Consider the following 15,983-nt stretch of genomic DNA (forward strand, 5'->3'; position numbering starts at 1 on the left):
TCTGCACGGAAAGAAAGGAGCCTTGATTAATATCTATTGGGTGTCCCAAAAAATGTATACACACTTTGAATGCTTATAAAGTCAGTGTTTATTTTCAAAATTTAGGAGAATCTATACAAAAGAGCATTTTTTGTTGTTGTTGTTGTTGTTGTTGTTGTCAATGCCTGTTTTCAAACTGATAACCATTCTGGTCCAGGCACTGCTGATAACACGAAGCAACAGAATCGCAAACATCAAGAACCATTTCGTTCGGTATTTGTGCACCCTCAATTTGTCAACTGTTGCTGGTTTTGTGCTATAAACTTTATCTTTTATGTATCCCCATAAAAAAAGTCTAGTGGATAAATTTTCTTTGTTCAAAGCTTAGTCTGGCTTCACCCATTATTTCAAATCAGTTAAACCTGAAAAGGAGTGAAAATTAAGTGAGTTATCAGCTATTAAAGTGTGTATACATTTTGGGATGGCACCGTGTGTGTGTGTGTGTGTGTGTGTGTGTGTGTGTGTGTGTGTGTGTGGTATTCTATGCACAGTTTTCTGTTGGGTGTTGGTTTTCTCTCTGATTTCCTAAAACATTTTGGATTATTAATTTTGTCATATAATGCAGAATTGCTGTCCCCTTCTCCCATTTTATTCTGCATATGGTGTGTTTTATGATGGCTTCAAAGTTCTATATTATAGTCAAATTATAGTCTAGCTTTTGCATTGATCTTTAAAAGTTGCAATTCCTTCTAAAACTTTTACAGATATTTGCCCATATTTTCTTATTGGTTTCCTTTTTCTTTCTGGTTTTTAATTTTCATGTGTTCTCTCTGAAATTTATTTTGGTGTAAGGGAGTGAGACTAGAACCCTGACCCAATATTTTTCCCCAGTGGCTGCTAGTTTACTACTCTTATTTGAAAAAGTCCTTTTAATCATTTATTTGCAATTTTGATGTTATCATGAACAAATTTTCCATAAATGCTTGCATTTATTTCTGAATCTGCCATTCCATTTCACTCATTTGCCTATGTTAGTGCTAGTATCATGGCACTTTAATTGCGGGCTTTATTATTATACCTTAGGATCTGATCCAAGCCCATCTACAAGTGGGATAGGAGGGGGCATTGGTCTGTATATTCTCTCAGAGTTTGACTGTTATCTTAGCAACTTGAGGCTATGTCCATAAAATGCCATGAAAGGCTTGTACAGAATAGTGATTCTTAAAATAATGAACCACCTCTATCAGAACTACTAGGGGATTTTTAAAAATTCAGCTTCCTGGGCCCCACCCAGAACTCCTGAACATAAGTTGTACTTGGGAAACTGTTTTTATAAGCTCTCAGATGATTCTTAAGAGCACTATAAGAAACTTACACTTAGATAAAACAGTAGTCAAATTCTTGCTGTTTAAATGTTTAAAAACACCTCCACCATTTTTTAGTAATTATATGTATATATTTGTGCACATGTAATCAGAGTTATAATTATATCCTGTCAGTCAACTTATGTAGTCCATGTGCTAAGTGCTGGGGTTCTTGTCTCAGCTTTAAGAAGGGTTCAGCAATCTGGAGAAATGGGCTGATGCATAGATTCAAGAAGGAGTCCAAAGATGAAAGATAATTTTGAAAGGCATTGGGGGTCAGAGGAGCTTCAGCTAAAGGAACTGAAGACTACCCCTTGTCTAAGGACCCCGTGCTATTTATTAACACAATTTGTCCTAAGGTAAGGTGGAGATAATACACTTCAAAGGGTAAGGTATACAGAAGCATTGTCAGTTTGGGGAATAGCCTACAGCTGTTCAGGTGTTTGGCCAACAGGAGGCAATAACATGTAGATTTAAAATGCTCTGAGCTGTCTGGCAGCAAGCAATAATATTCAGGTTTTGGGAAATGCCCTTCAGCCATCCCAGATGATTCAGCCCTGCTGACATGCCAGCTAAGAGCACAAGGGTACACCTTGCACTTGAGATTTGAACTTAGGATATGTACTCATACTCCCTGATTTTGCGCGCGCGCGCACACACACACACACACACACACACACACACACACTCAAGCTCCTATTATACTTTAGGTCAAAGTAAAATGATTGCCCTAGCGTAGCTTGCAGTTAGGTTGTGGGAAATACATCTTGTGGACACTTATGGAGGGCAGTGTGTCAGTTGCAAGGTAATCCAAGTAAAAAGTGAATGTGCCCTAACCGGTTTGGCTCAGTGGATAGAGCGTCAGCCTGCAGATTGAAGGGTCCCGGGTTTGATTCCGGTCAAGGGCATGTACCTTGGTTGCGGGCATATCCCCAGTGGGAGGTGTGCAGGAGGCAGCTGATCGATGCTTCTCTCCCATCGATGTTTCTAACTCTCTATCCTTCTCCCTTCCTCTCTGTAAAAAATCAATAAAATATATTAAAAAAAAAAAGTGAATGTGTTGGTTGATGGGAGAGAGAATAAGGAAACACCAGCATGCAATGGGGCAAACCAAAGGTTTCCCGGGTGGGAGAGACAGCAGCCTTCCTATTGCAACTAGAATTAAAGACTCAGTAAGTATTTTTTTCGTTGAGAAGCAGAGCCCTTTACTCAATCTAGTTGTGCTTCCTGAATTCCTCGTGTCATTCGGTCTTTTACCTGAGACCTGGGATTATGTCATCAGCAGAGTTTGCACCTGGGCTGGTGTCTTGTCCAACACAGGCATTTTGTTCAGTGTGCCTTTCTTTAAAACATGTTCTTTATCTTCACTTGTGATTGCGCTAGGATAGTAGTCCCAGCCAACAAGACAGGAATTGAACGCAGGCTGCTTGCTTCATCACCCTGCCTTTTTGCGTCTGTTCCTTACATTTAGATTCGGGAATACCCCATCGATACCCAAAGCAAGCAGCTGCCCTTTCTGCGGAACCCAGATATCTTGGTGGGAGAAAATGACCTCACTGCCCTCAGCTATCTCCACGAGCCTGCCGTTTTGCATAACTTAAAGGTCCGTTTCCTGGAGTCCAACCATATCTACACGTACTGTGGTAAGTGGGGGTGTCTCTTGGGTGCATGCCTTTGAAAGTGCTTACAACCTTTAGATTTTCCGTGTGAAACTCCAGTGGTGAAGAATCCTACTTTCACTCTCATTTGTATAATAAGCACCTCTCATCTGAGACCCTGCGAAGGTTTGCAGGCAGTGGATGGGGCTTCGTTAGGCTGCCCTACTTCTCTGAGGGGTGACTGGGGTGAACCCCAGCTCTCCCAGCGAGAAGGGCCCACACTGTGTGGCTTGACTGGCTTGGGCACAGCCTGGAGTCTTAGGAGAACATTGTCCTGGCTCGAGCGTCTCTCACCACCGAGCGCACTCCCGTCTATACCTGGCTTATTTTTTGGTGAAAGGGCCGCCTTTTTCTCTGACCCTCTTGCTGGCCCAGGCACAAACATGGTACATGACGAACATTTGTAAGTTCATGAGCAGAAGCCATGACAAATGCTTCCACCTAAAAGCCCTGGAATTCTCTCACATTTTTCTGGAAATTTCTCAGCTTCCCACATTTTAAATGTTGGTTCCTCTTTGCAGAGTATTGTTCAGTGGTGTGGTGGAGACAGGAGCCCTGTAAGCTGTTGCTGGAGGGACAGACGTTTTATTTGAGGAGGCTGAGGCATCAGGCTGAGAGCTGCCTCGTGGGGATGTCTGGGTTGTGCCTCAGAGCCTGGTGTCTGTGATCTCGGGGAGGCATGGGGGTGGGGCGGGGGGGGGGGGCTGCAGGGCACGAGGGACCTGCTCTCCGTGGTCTTCCACGCTGGTCTGGAATCAGTCCCTGCCTACTGAGTTAGAGTGAGCTCTCCTGCCCGCTTTCAGAAGTGGCGAATAGCAGGTTTATTTCGGCACTCGTGAGGTGGTTCTGCAAAAGCTCCCTCATCCGAATTGCAAGTGGGACTTTATTTGAAAGGAACCATCAGTTACTAGAACCTTCCATAAGTGTTCTTATTAACAAGATTTAAAAAATCTCCCCTTTTAGGAGAACATGACAAATGACCATCAGCTTCACTTTTTATTTTTTATTATTTAAATTATTGACAGTATTACAGATGTCCCCCTTTTTCCCCCTCCACCCAGCCCCTGCCCCACCCCAGGCCTTTGCTACACTATTGTTTGTGTCCATGGGCTATGGACATATGCATATAAGTTCTTAGATCAGCTTCACTTTTTAAAAAAATATATTTTTATTGCTTTCAGAGAGGAAGGGAGAGGGAGATAGAAATGTCAGTGATGAGAGAGAATCATTGATTGGCTGCCTCCTGCACGCCCCCTACAACCTTGGCATGTGCCCTTGACCAGAATCGAACCTGGGATCCTTCAGTCCGCAGGCTAACTCTCTACCCACTGAGCCAAACCAGCCAGGGCTCAGCTTCATTTTTTAAAAGCATTTCCTCTCAGAGGGGTCCTGGCGTCTGTACGTATCTGTCCAGATGCTTCAGCTGTGCAGAGTGGCTGGCTGGTGCAGCACAGAATTCCACTCAGTAAGCAGCACTCATTTCTGCCCTGGAGGGAGCGGAGACATTGGAGGAAAATGTGTGACCTCAGAGTATCATATCACATCTGAGCTGAATACCCCATGAGAGGGTTTTATACAGCTCTGCTAGCCAAGGCCTGGTAAATACACAGATACGCCTTGACTTAGTCGAGTGACTGGTTAGGACCCATTCTGTTACCCACGCATCCTGGAGAGTCGGCGGATGTGAGCTGGGGCCTTCCTTAGCGGGTGCTGGGGGCCCTTGTGCTCCAGAATCTGATCGCGCTGCCTGCTTGCAGGTATTGTGCTTGTTGCCATTAATCCTTACGAGCAGCTGCCAATCTATGGACAAGATGTCATCTATGCCTACAGCGGCCAAAACATGGGTGACATGGACCCCCACATCTTTGCTGTGGCAGAAGAAGCCTACAAGCAGATGGCCAGGTAAGAGCCACCTCAGCCCAGAAGTCTTCCTGGGTCGCTGGGGAGGTGGGGGCAGACTTTGCTGCTTTAGCTCAAGGGTGGGAATGGTGGTTCCAGAACTGAGGGAACATCTTCGAAACAAAACCAGCCCAGGTCCTACTTCTCACCACATCTCCTCATCTCTTCATTGGATCCCTGTGAGCCTGAATGTCGGCTCGGAGAGCGGTGGCTCCTGAGACTGATCTCACTGTTTGAGCAATGCAGTAAATGTCTGGCATTTCGTCTCTTTGACTTCCCTTTGGCCCTCTCTCCTCCCCTCCTGGTGTGATCAGTCCATGTTATAGCATCACCATTCCCTTTACAGATCTCACCGAGGCCTCTCTCTTGAAGGAACCAGGACTCTTTGGCAAATTCTTGAGATGACAAGCATTTGGGGCTGAAATAGAAATTTCAAATTAATAGTCATGCATAGTGGTTTCGGGTTTTTCACCTGGAAGTGGAGTTCTGTTTAGCCATTTAGTAGATCTCACTTTTGCTCTTTTTCCCTCCCTGTCTTTGAAGGATAGGTACAGGTTATTTCCTCAGAAGATGGGCTAGGTGGTTGTATTAGGGTTCTCTAGGGAAACAGAACCAATGTGAAGTGTGTGTGTGTGTGTGGAGACAGAGAGAGAGAGAGAGAGAGAGAGAGAGAGAGAGAGAGAGAGAGAGAGATGGAGGATTTTTATTTCAAGGAATTGGCTCACGGATTGCAGGTAAGAGAAAAGAGTTGATGTTGCATGTTAAGACGGAAGGCAATCTACTAGCAGAGTTCTCTCTTTGGAAGAGGTAAAATTTTTTCTCATATGACCTTCAGCTGATTGAATGAGGCTCACCCACATTATGGAGGGTAATCCACTTTACTCAAAGTCTACTGATTTAAATGTTAATCTCACCTAAAAAATCCCTTCTCAGCAGTATCTGGACTACTGTTTGACCAAATGCCTGGGCACCATGTCCTAGCCAAATTGACACACAAAATTCACTATCACAGTGTTGGTCTTTGAACTCTTCGGGCATAATGTAGGGAAAGACAGTTTTATCAAAGTTTCAGTGGAAATGCATATTCTAGTTAACACTAAAATGCTGTATCCTTTCAGCCAAGTCTTCCTTTCCACCTTGGGAGAATACCTATGGAGCCAGCAGCATTTGTAGAAAAGTTCTTGGGAGGGAGCTGGGGGTTCGCCTAGGCCCGTGGTCGGCAAACTGCCACTCGCGAGCCACATGCGGCTCTTTGGCCCATTGAGTGTGGCTCTTCCACAAAATACCACGGCCTGGGCAAGTCTATTTTGAAGAAGTGGCATTAGAAGAAGTTTAAGTTTAAAAAATTTGGCTCTCAAAAGAAATTCCAATCGTTGTACTGTTGATATTTGGCTCTGTTGACTAATGAGTTTGCCGACCACTGGCCTAGACTAATTTAGGGAGAGGAGTGACAGGAGAATCCCATTTAAGGTGGTCTGTTTATTCAGTGAGTTTTCAAGGATAATTTTCATCCAATTGAAAATTCCCATGAGGGGAAATTGTTTTATAGGCTTTCTTACTGATTTATAATCTTTTACTGCTGACTGTGAAGATTAGTATATAAAAAGTTGGCTTTATTATAGTCATACAGTGACCATATATAAAATAAGCTGTGATTAGGGAACTAAACAACTTAATAAATACAATGAACTGTAACCATTTCATTTCTCCAAAATGTGGTAAGAGACTGTGGAGCTAAAATGGTTGCAACTGTTGGCCTCTTGAATACCATGAGAAGTATATTAATGTGCTATCAGGGCTTGACTAGGAGTCACTTAGCTTGTTGTAACCTACTGATGCACACCTCCTAACTGAACGGTTGGTTCAAGGTCACATCCTGCAGAGAGAAGAATGAGTTAGAGTGTGTTGTAGCCCACTCGTGTTTTACTGTTGGAGGTCAAGTGTATGGCACAGCGGAGGGAGACCTGGGGTCTGGACGGGCTTCTGTGCCTTGGGAGAATCACTTAAGCTGAGTCTTCATTTGCTTCTTGTGAAGACAACTCTCTTCCCTCCTTTACGGGATGGTTTTTTATCTGAAACTGAAGGCGAGTGTGGCTTGGTTCTCATGACTTCCTACCATGTTAATGCTCTGGCAGCTCTCTCATACTTGTCCTCTCATGGATGCTACTGATATTTGATTGCTTTTCATCCCATTCGCATTTCTTAACCAGTTGCCCTTAGATGTATCAGAAGTTGCCTTTCTTCTTTTTTTCTTTTTAAATATATTTTATTGATTTTTTACAGAGAGGAAGAGAGAGGGATAGAAAGCTAGAAACATCGATGAGGGAGAGACATTGATCAGCTGCCTCCTGCACGCCCCCCACTGGGGATGTGCCCGCAACCCAGGTACATGCCCTTGACTGGAATCGAACCCGGGACCCCTCAGTCCGCAGGCCGACACTCCATCTACTGAGCCAAACCAGTCAGGGCTGAAGTTGCCTTTCTTAATCAAAGACTTCTTGAGATGCCCCTATAGCTTTGAGAACCTCTTTGCCTCCAGCTTTATTAACATTATAGGTCCTCTTGCCTAGATGACCCCATTCTTCCCTTCCATGCCTGAAGCTGGGGCCATGGTTACCCTACACGTAGGCTACTTCACTTTTTTTGGGTCCTTCTTCACACCCATTAGAAGGAAGGGGGCGTTGGCATCCAGGGTGGTGGTGAACCGGTCCTGCTTAGGGAAATGCATTGATGATTAAGGGGTTTGAATGTTAAAGTTGGAACAGGATTTGCTCCTTATGGGTTTTCTTTAAGGTTTTAAAGTTTATACACATTTTACCTGCTGAGTCCCAGGGTGTAGCCAAGTAATTTTGCTGAAATTCTTGAGCAGTTTTTGCTCACGAATGTGCATTGGAAGTGTAAGGCCAGCACAGGCGGCCACAGGAGAGAGCTATTTTTGAATGTTCTGTTGTCAGCAGCTCAGGGCTTCTGTTATTGATCTGAGAGATGCCTTAGGTTAGGACAGTGGTCGGCAAACTCATTCGTCAACAAAGCCAAATATCAACATTACAACGATTGGAATTTCTTTTGAGAGCCAAATTTTTTAAACTTAAACTTCTTCTAACGCCACTTCTTCAAAATAGACTCGCCCAGGCCGTGGTATTTTGTGCAAGAGCCACACTCAAGGGGCCAAAGAGCCGCATGTGGCTCGCGAGCCGCAGTTTGCCGACCACTGGGTTAGGAGAATCCTTGCTGTGCAAAGAAAGAGGAGACCACCACTCAGATGCAGGGAAAGTTCATGCTGCCTTTCCAGCCTGGGCCTTCTCTGTCAATGTCGAATACTAGGCCACATTCCTTCAGCAGCACTTGCCGACTGCGTGTTGTGCTCTTCCTGACTCATCAGTAGTTATTGAAATAATTAAGTGATTTGAGTAGCCACAGCCCAGCACAGCGCACTTTGAATCTGAGCCTCTGGAACAGCTGGGTGTGAGAAAAGAAAGCTAATGATTTCCTGTCTTTGGAGGCTATGACTCAATTGGCCTTGGACTCAGCAGTTCTTTCTCTTGATTCACTGGGGACTGGATTATCTTTCTCGATATGCTCACAGGGGACTCTCCATCCCTTGAGGCTGAATGTGGGTGAGTGGTTGCGGAGGGCGGGGGGTGGGGGGGGGTAGGGGCGGGGACTCTGGAGCTTAAGGGGATACAGGCCTTCCTCCCCATCCTGAGAGTTCACACAGGTCCCGCTGTGCTGGAGGCAAGGAAGAGGGCATGTCATAGGAGGGCATGTAATAGGAGGATGTGCTCACTGTCCATATCCCTGTTGAACTCACCAAGTCTAGATGAGAAAAAATGATATCCATAGTGAAGAAGAATGAAACATCAAATCCGTGAATCTGTCCTTTGCATAAGAACCTGTAGTTCCTTGTGAGACAGGAGACTGACCTCCTCTGCTTGGCTCTGGACTCTGCTCCTCCCTCCCAGTCTGAGATCCGAAATGCTCTCTCCCTCATTTTTTCCTGCCCTACCTCCAGCCTTGGCTCCTACATTAACTTCTACCAGTGAACGCTTGGGAAGTATCAGTCACCTCGTAGGCGCCTTACTGAATGAACACTGAGAAACGTAAGACCCCTCCCATGTCTTAAGGAGCTCGCAGTCCGGCTGGAGAGAGAAAACTTAAGTAGGCCCAAAACCTGGGCCTGCAGGGATTGTACATAGCAGCCAGGCCCGGGGTCATGTGAATTGAGTTTGGAGACGTGACTGTCCGAGATGGTCCAAGAAAACTGTAGGAGTTAAGTTGGATCTTGGTGAATTGGTAAGATGCATAGAGGGAGAAGAAGGCATAGGGGGGATAGCGATCATGACCCCTCGCATCGGGATCAGAAGGCATGGCCATTCTGCTTTATGTTCACTGGGATGTCCGTAACGGAAAAGAGATAAAAACAAGTGCTGGCAAGGATGCGGAGGCATCCGAAACCTCACACAGTGGCTCGTGGGAATATAAAGTGGTGCAGCTGCTTTGTAAAATAGCCTGGCCGTTCTTCAAAAGGTTAGACATAGAGCCACCACACGACCCAGCGATTCCACTCTTAAATAGGTACCTAAGAGAAATGAAAACGTAAGTTCGGGCAAAAATTTATTCACAGATACTCATAGCACCATTAGTCACAGTAACTAAAAGGTGAAAACAATCTAAATATCCATCAATTGTTGAATGGATAAACGACATATGGTATGCTCATACAGTGGAATATTATTTGGCTATAAAAAAGGAACACAGTGCTGATGCATGCTACCACATGGATGCACCTTGGAAACGTTTTGCTCAGTGAAAGAAACAGACACAAAAGAACAGTTACAGGTATGGGCAAAAGTAGGGTTACAGTTGGGAGTACCCCAAACACAGTTTATTCTTGGTATTGTTTTTTCATTTGTGTAGTATTTGTTTGTACAGTATTACCACTCTAAGCCTACCTTTGCCCACCTCCTGTCTGGTAAGATTCCATTGATATGAAATGTCCAGAACAAGCAAATCTACGCAGACAGAAGGTGGATTAGTGCCTGCCTAGGGCTAGAGGTTTGAGGGGAAGTGGGGGGTGATCGCTTATGGATATTTTTTTTTTTGGAGGGAAGGGGATGATGAAAATGTTCTAAAACTGATTGTGGTGATGGCTGCACAGCTCTGCAAATGCGTGAACACCCTTTGAATCGCATGCTTTAAAAATGGGCGAAGTGTGTGTTCTGTGCATTAGAGCCCAAGGAAGCTATTATACCCAGAAGGGCATGGTCAGGGAGCAGCACCCAGTGGGGCTTAACTCCGTGGGGAGCGGGTCTGCAGGAGAGTCCTGGACGTGCAGTGACAGACCTGGTGGCCAGACTGGGGAGGCCTGTGAAGGGTGGGGTGAACTCTGGGAGAGAAGAGTGTTCTGTTAACAGGTACAAAGATGGTCAAACAAGTTCAGGAAACCCTGGGTTAATCAAATGAAACATCTCCCTTAAGGCAGGGCCTCTCCGAGCAGGCATGTTGACGTGCTGAGTCTCCAAGGAGCGGGTGCATGGTACGGGTTTGCAGATCATATTTAGACACAAACTGTGTCCAGGGATCATCTCCAGGGGTGAATGTTCCCTGCAGCACTCGCTGGGAAACGCTGGCCCGAGAAACGGAAACACCTTAGAGCTTGTTAGATAAAGACACAGGGATGCGCCAAGAACACTCTTCCTCTGATGGGCCCTGTTTTATAGCGAGCTTTTCCTTCTCCACATTCCTGTACCGTCTACAGGATGAGGACATCTCAGGAGAAGCTTAGATGCTTGAGGAAATAACTCGTCCGTTGTAGACAAGGTCTGTGTAATGAATGAGAGGGAATGAGGGACCACGTGTGAGGCCATGTGGCGCGTGGGATGTTCTGTGTCTGTGTCACCAGCACGCTACCCCGGGGCACCTGGTTGGCATTCCAGGAAGAGTAGAAAGGCTCAGCACATTAGTGCATTTAGTTTTTAAAACCACCAGGTGAGGTTGGTTATCCCCACCCTACAGGTGAGGCTAGAGACTTAAGGATTCAAACAGTTCTCCAAGCTGGCATTCGGGTTGTCAATGGCAACAGAGGCCAGCCTCTCTCTTCCACTCATTCCCTCATCCTCAGACTCTCTTCCTCCTATTTATGCAAGTGAAATGCTTCTAGTGTTTTGGGGAGTCCCTTTTTCACTGTGAATCTCATTTCCATACTGCTCCCTGGAAGGCCTTCAAATTCTCTCCAAACTACACACTTGTGGGGACCCAACCAGGGTTCATGGATTACACCCCCTCCCCACCGGCTTTCCCTCAGGTAGCTCCTCCCCATTCCAGGAACAGCCACCCACACACGTCTTTCTGTCACCTGCCACCCATTGCCACAGGTGTGCCTAGCTGCTTGCCCCTCCCCCGTTTCCCAGGCAACCACAGCCCCATCTTCCACTATTAGTCACAGCTTTGCAGCACAGCAGAGCCAGATGGAAATGTGTGTGTTCAATTACCTTGACTGCCTGAGTAAACACATTTGCTTTGCAGCATCCCCACTCTCTTTCAAGAAAAATAACAGCTCAAAAAAGGAAAATTTTGCTACTGTTAATGAATCATAATGTAAATATCTGTGTTTTCCGACGGTCTTAGTCGCGACCCACAGGTTGAGAACCGCTAGCAGGGTCGCCTAAGACCATCGGAAAACACAGATATTTACATTACGATTCATAACAGTAGCAAAATTACAGTTATGAAGTAGCAACGAAAATAATTTTATGGATGGGGGTCACCACAACATGAGGAGCTGTATTAAAGGGTCGCGGCATTAGAAAGGTTGAGAACCACTGTCTTAGATCCTTAATAGAGCATTCTCTATATTTCTATCTATTATGTTTAAAATTCTAGTTTTGTGTTTTTGGTGTGGTATTTTTTTTTTTTTTTGGTTAATTCTCACCTGAGGTTATATTTTTCATTGATTCTTAGAACAGAAGGGAGGGAAAGAGAGAGAGAGAGAGAGAGAGAGAGAGAGAGAGAGAGAGAGAGAGAGAGAGAGAAACATCCATGTGAGAGAAACACATTGATTGGTTGCCTCTGACACACACCCCAACCAGGGCCAGGGATCAAACCCACAACCCAGGTATGCACCCCTGACCGGGAATCAAACATTTGACCCTTTGGTCGAAGGCTGGCACTCTATCCACTGAGCCACACTGTCCAGGGCTAAAATTCTAGGTTCGTCTTTTAATTTTCTGAGGGTAGGGGAAAGTTGTTCAGTTGTGCAGGGAATGTCACTCATGGCATCCCTATATTAGAAGACACTGGTACGAATATGTTGTCATCTTTTAAAACGGTGAGGTCAGAAAGGCATAGGCCTGGACCATGGCCTTGGTCTGACCTCGCTGACACTGCTGAGGTTGTGAATGTTGCTAAGGATTGCTTCTCTGCAGTGCACCCAGCGCGGTGTGACGTCCCACATCACAGTCACGGGGATGAAGGAGACTTCAGTTCATCCACAGTGACTCTCTTGTACCTGGGGAGTCGCAGACGGTTAGGAAGGAGGAAGCCTGCAGTCACCTGGTAGACATGGGGTGCGCCGGAAGAATGCGGGGAGACAGTGCCCTTTGGGGACTGCCTGACCATCCCTAGGACAGGTAACTGTCTTGCAAATGGGTCCCCTTTTTAGCCGCTTCCATAGTCGGGGACTTCTCTGTTACACGGCGCTCCGCGAGGTCTCCGTTTGCTTTCACCCGCGGGTCTGCACCCCGTCCCGCACAGCCGTACGGAACCCGGGCGTCTTCTCACACACGGGGCCTCGCTGGCCTGTGTCCTCCTCTCCCCAGCGCTGGGCTCAGCATCCTGGCTGCCCTTCCTTCTGAGGGGGGTTTGCAGACCTGGCCCATGCGGTCACACTGGGACACAGCTGGTCTCTCTGATTTCGGGGGTCTCTGAACGTAGGTCTGCCAGGTGAGGTGAAGAGTTACTTTCTCATGCAGGACTTCTGTGAGAAGAGCCTGAAATTGCATTGATTCCTGGCAGTCATTTCATATTGTTGACTTTTACCAAGTTTGCAAGCTGTTACATTTCTCCTCCCCTCACCCCCACCCACATATGCACAAGAACTATCTATTACAACTTTAATGAGGTTTAATATACCAGCAATCAACTGTGCATGTTTAAACTGCACTTACACGCATTAGAGGGCACATATAATTGGACACACTTGGACATAGGTACACACCTGTGAAACCCCCGCACAGTGCAGATAGTGAACATTTCATGAATGCCCCCAAGTTTCCCCGTTTCTTTGTAATCCACCCCCCAACCTCCCTGCCCCACACCAGGTAACCGCTGATCTGCTTTCTGTCACTGTAAATTCGAGCTGCTTTAAGATGTATCGCCCTCCTTCTGCGCTTACGCCATTGATTTTTTTACGTGCTGAGCGGGGCTAACAAGTATCGGTGTTAAATCTCACCTTTAGTCTCTGTGTTCCATCAGGGCAGCAAGTGTATCTTTTTGAACCCTGATTTTTGTATCTGATGTCTCCGGTGCCCTGGTTGATGCAGTGTGCACCTTTAACAAATCTGTTACTTGTGCAAATTTAACCAAAGGGTGCCTGTCTTATCCATTAAGAAGTGTTCGTGTGGGTGGATGTTGGTAACAGGCGAGCACAGTTCTCTCCCCAGGTGCTAATAACTTACCTAACCTGATAGAACTAAAAACGTAGTCAGGCACTTGTCTGTATCATGCAACCTTGTTAGACCTGTGCACACTGGCCTGGTCAGCATGGTTTTCGGGGTGCCCATTCTGAGGAGGTGGCCTGCACAGACCCCAGCCCACCGCTTCCTTCCCCTGGTCAAGTTCTCTCACTTAAGACACCTCCATACATCCACACAATGGAATACTACGCTGCGGTAAAAAAGAAGGAGTTCTTACCATTTGCCACAGCATGGATGGAACTGGAGAGCATTATGCTAAGTGAAATAAGCCAGTCAGAGAAAGACAAATATCACATGATCTCACTCATTTATGGGCTATAATGAACAACATAAACTGATGAACAAAAACAGATCCAGAGACAGAGATGCATCGATCAGACCATCAAACCTCAGAGGGACGGTAGGGGAGGGTGGGGGTAAAGGGGAGAGATCAACCAAAGGACTTGTATGCATGCGTATAAGCCTAACCAATGGACACAGACACCAGGGGGGTGAGGGCATGAGTGGGGGGGGATGGGGGAGTAATGGGGGAATAAGGACACATATGTAACACCTTAATCAATAAAGAAATTAAAAAAAAAAGACACCTCCATCTCCTTGAATGAACAAGAGGATGCCCTTCCCTCCTCCGGTTGTGGTAAGAAATAAACAGGGTCAAGTGCGTGAGGCGCCAGGCGGAGAGCCCGCGCTGGGCAGTGCCCCGGGGCCCGCCCGCCGTTCTGCGTACACAGCCTTGTGCTGATGTCAAAGGCAGCCTTGTCACCCACGTGGGTTTCGTTTGGAATTCATAGTGATGGTGACACGTGAGTAAGGTTTCGTTTTCAATGTGTCCGAAGTAATTTTCAGTGGAAAAAGCTAATAAAATGTGAGCCTGGCAGGGTGAGCTGGCATTTCTAGTTACATCGGAGTCGTGCCTTTCACGCCACGTTAGCCACGCTTCCTGTTTTAACTGCGTGTTTTTATATTTAGACCCTGGGAGGCAGAGAGGCTGTGAGTGGTCCGACATGGTGCCTGAGTTTAGTGGGGAAGGAAGATGCAAGGAGATGGGGTGGCTTGGTGCCCAGGGCAGGACGGTCTGGGTTCTCAGGACATGGCTCCGTGACCTTGGCAAGTTCCTGAGGTCAACCCCACTCTGCACCAGCTTCTGCATCTGTGAAATGGGGGCAGATCCAGTCTGACTCGTAAGATGGTTAGAATTCAGTGAGCTGATGAATGAAGAATGCTTAGGATGAGGACTGGCACAGAGTAGCTGTTCAGTTAAATGTCTGGTACAGTGGTGGTGGGAGTTGTAATACTGATGGTAAGTCATAGGTGGATATTTGTCACGGATTTCACAGGGTCCCAAGGAAAGATGTGCTGGAAGAAGAACCCAAAACGGAGTGGGGTTCCCTTTCCAGGCCACCCTCCGAGGACAGTCCAGGGGCAAGTGAATGTGTAAGGAAGGCAGTTTCCCGCGGTTAGCAAGTTCCTTTGGGCTGTTTTACGGTCTGTGTTTGAAATGAGAATTATAGAGGGTTATAGATGGTTGCCAGTCTATCTGGAAGGAACATGGCATCAACTGTATGATGTTTATTTTATTATTATTATTTTCATTTTTAAATATATTTTTATTGATTTCAGAGAGGAAGAGAGAGGGATAGAGAGTTAGAAACATTGATGAGAGAGAAACATCAATCAGCTGCCTCCTGCACACACCCTACTGGGGATGTGCCTGCAACCAAGGTACATGCCCTTGACCGGGAATTGAACCCAGGACCCTTCAGTCTGCAGGCCGACGCTCTATCCACTGAGCCACACCGGTCAGGGCGGAGGTTTAAAATCACTCATTGTCCGATGCAGAAACGGCCAACCTTCAGTTCTGCACACGGAGTGAGCGCGCGCCCCGAGAAAGGCGTGAGAAGCGGGCGCCGCCCGGTGGGGGATGCCGTCTGTAAGCTGAGGCAGAGGGAAGGCGGTGCATGCATGGCAGGAACCAAACAGCAGCTCGCTTGTTTTCCTGCCAGCTGCTGGAAAGACAGCCTGCCAGCAACCACCAGCCGAGCGTGGCGGGGAGGCCAGGAAGCGTTTTCTCACCAGCAGGCAGAGGGAGGCCTGCTCGCATCTGGTGCCCGCGGTGGAGAACCAGCTGGTGAGAGCAGCGGTCTTCAAACCGCTGGGATACGTCAGTTTGGGGAAAACGGTTCATTGGCGTATGGGGGAAAAGAGTAGGACTTTATTTTTTTCATGTACTTTTACGATGTACAGTAATGTTTGTGTATCTACACTAATAAAAGAGTAAGATGCAAATTGACCATACCTTTGCGACACCCATCAGCCAATCAGGAGTATGCAAATTAACCCAACAAAGATGGAAGGTTAATTTGCATATGCAGGTGCTGAGCGGCTGGGGG

The 15,983-nt window shown here is 46.6% G+C and overlaps 1 protein-coding gene across 2 annotated transcripts in view; it reads left to right on the plus strand.

Moving 5' to 3' along the window:
- Positions 1-15,983, plus strand: part of MYO5B (myosin VB) — a 223,144-nt gene that overhangs the window by 100,772 nt on the left and 106,389 nt on the right. For both annotated transcript variants that reach the window (XM_080684268.1, XM_080684267.1), the window contains exons 3-4: positions 2,815-2,986; positions 4,759-4,903. In XM_080684268.1, coding sequence (XP_080540394.1) covers positions 2,815-2,986; positions 4,759-4,903 — 317 coding nt within the window. The remainder of the gene's footprint in view (positions 1-2,814; positions 2,987-4,758; positions 4,904-15,983) is intronic.

Source organism: Plecotus auritus, assembly GCF_963455305.1.
Source record: "Plecotus auritus genome assembly, chromosome: 8".
NCBI classification, from domain to species: domain Eukaryota; kingdom Metazoa; phylum Chordata; class Mammalia; order Chiroptera; family Vespertilionidae; genus Plecotus; species Plecotus auritus.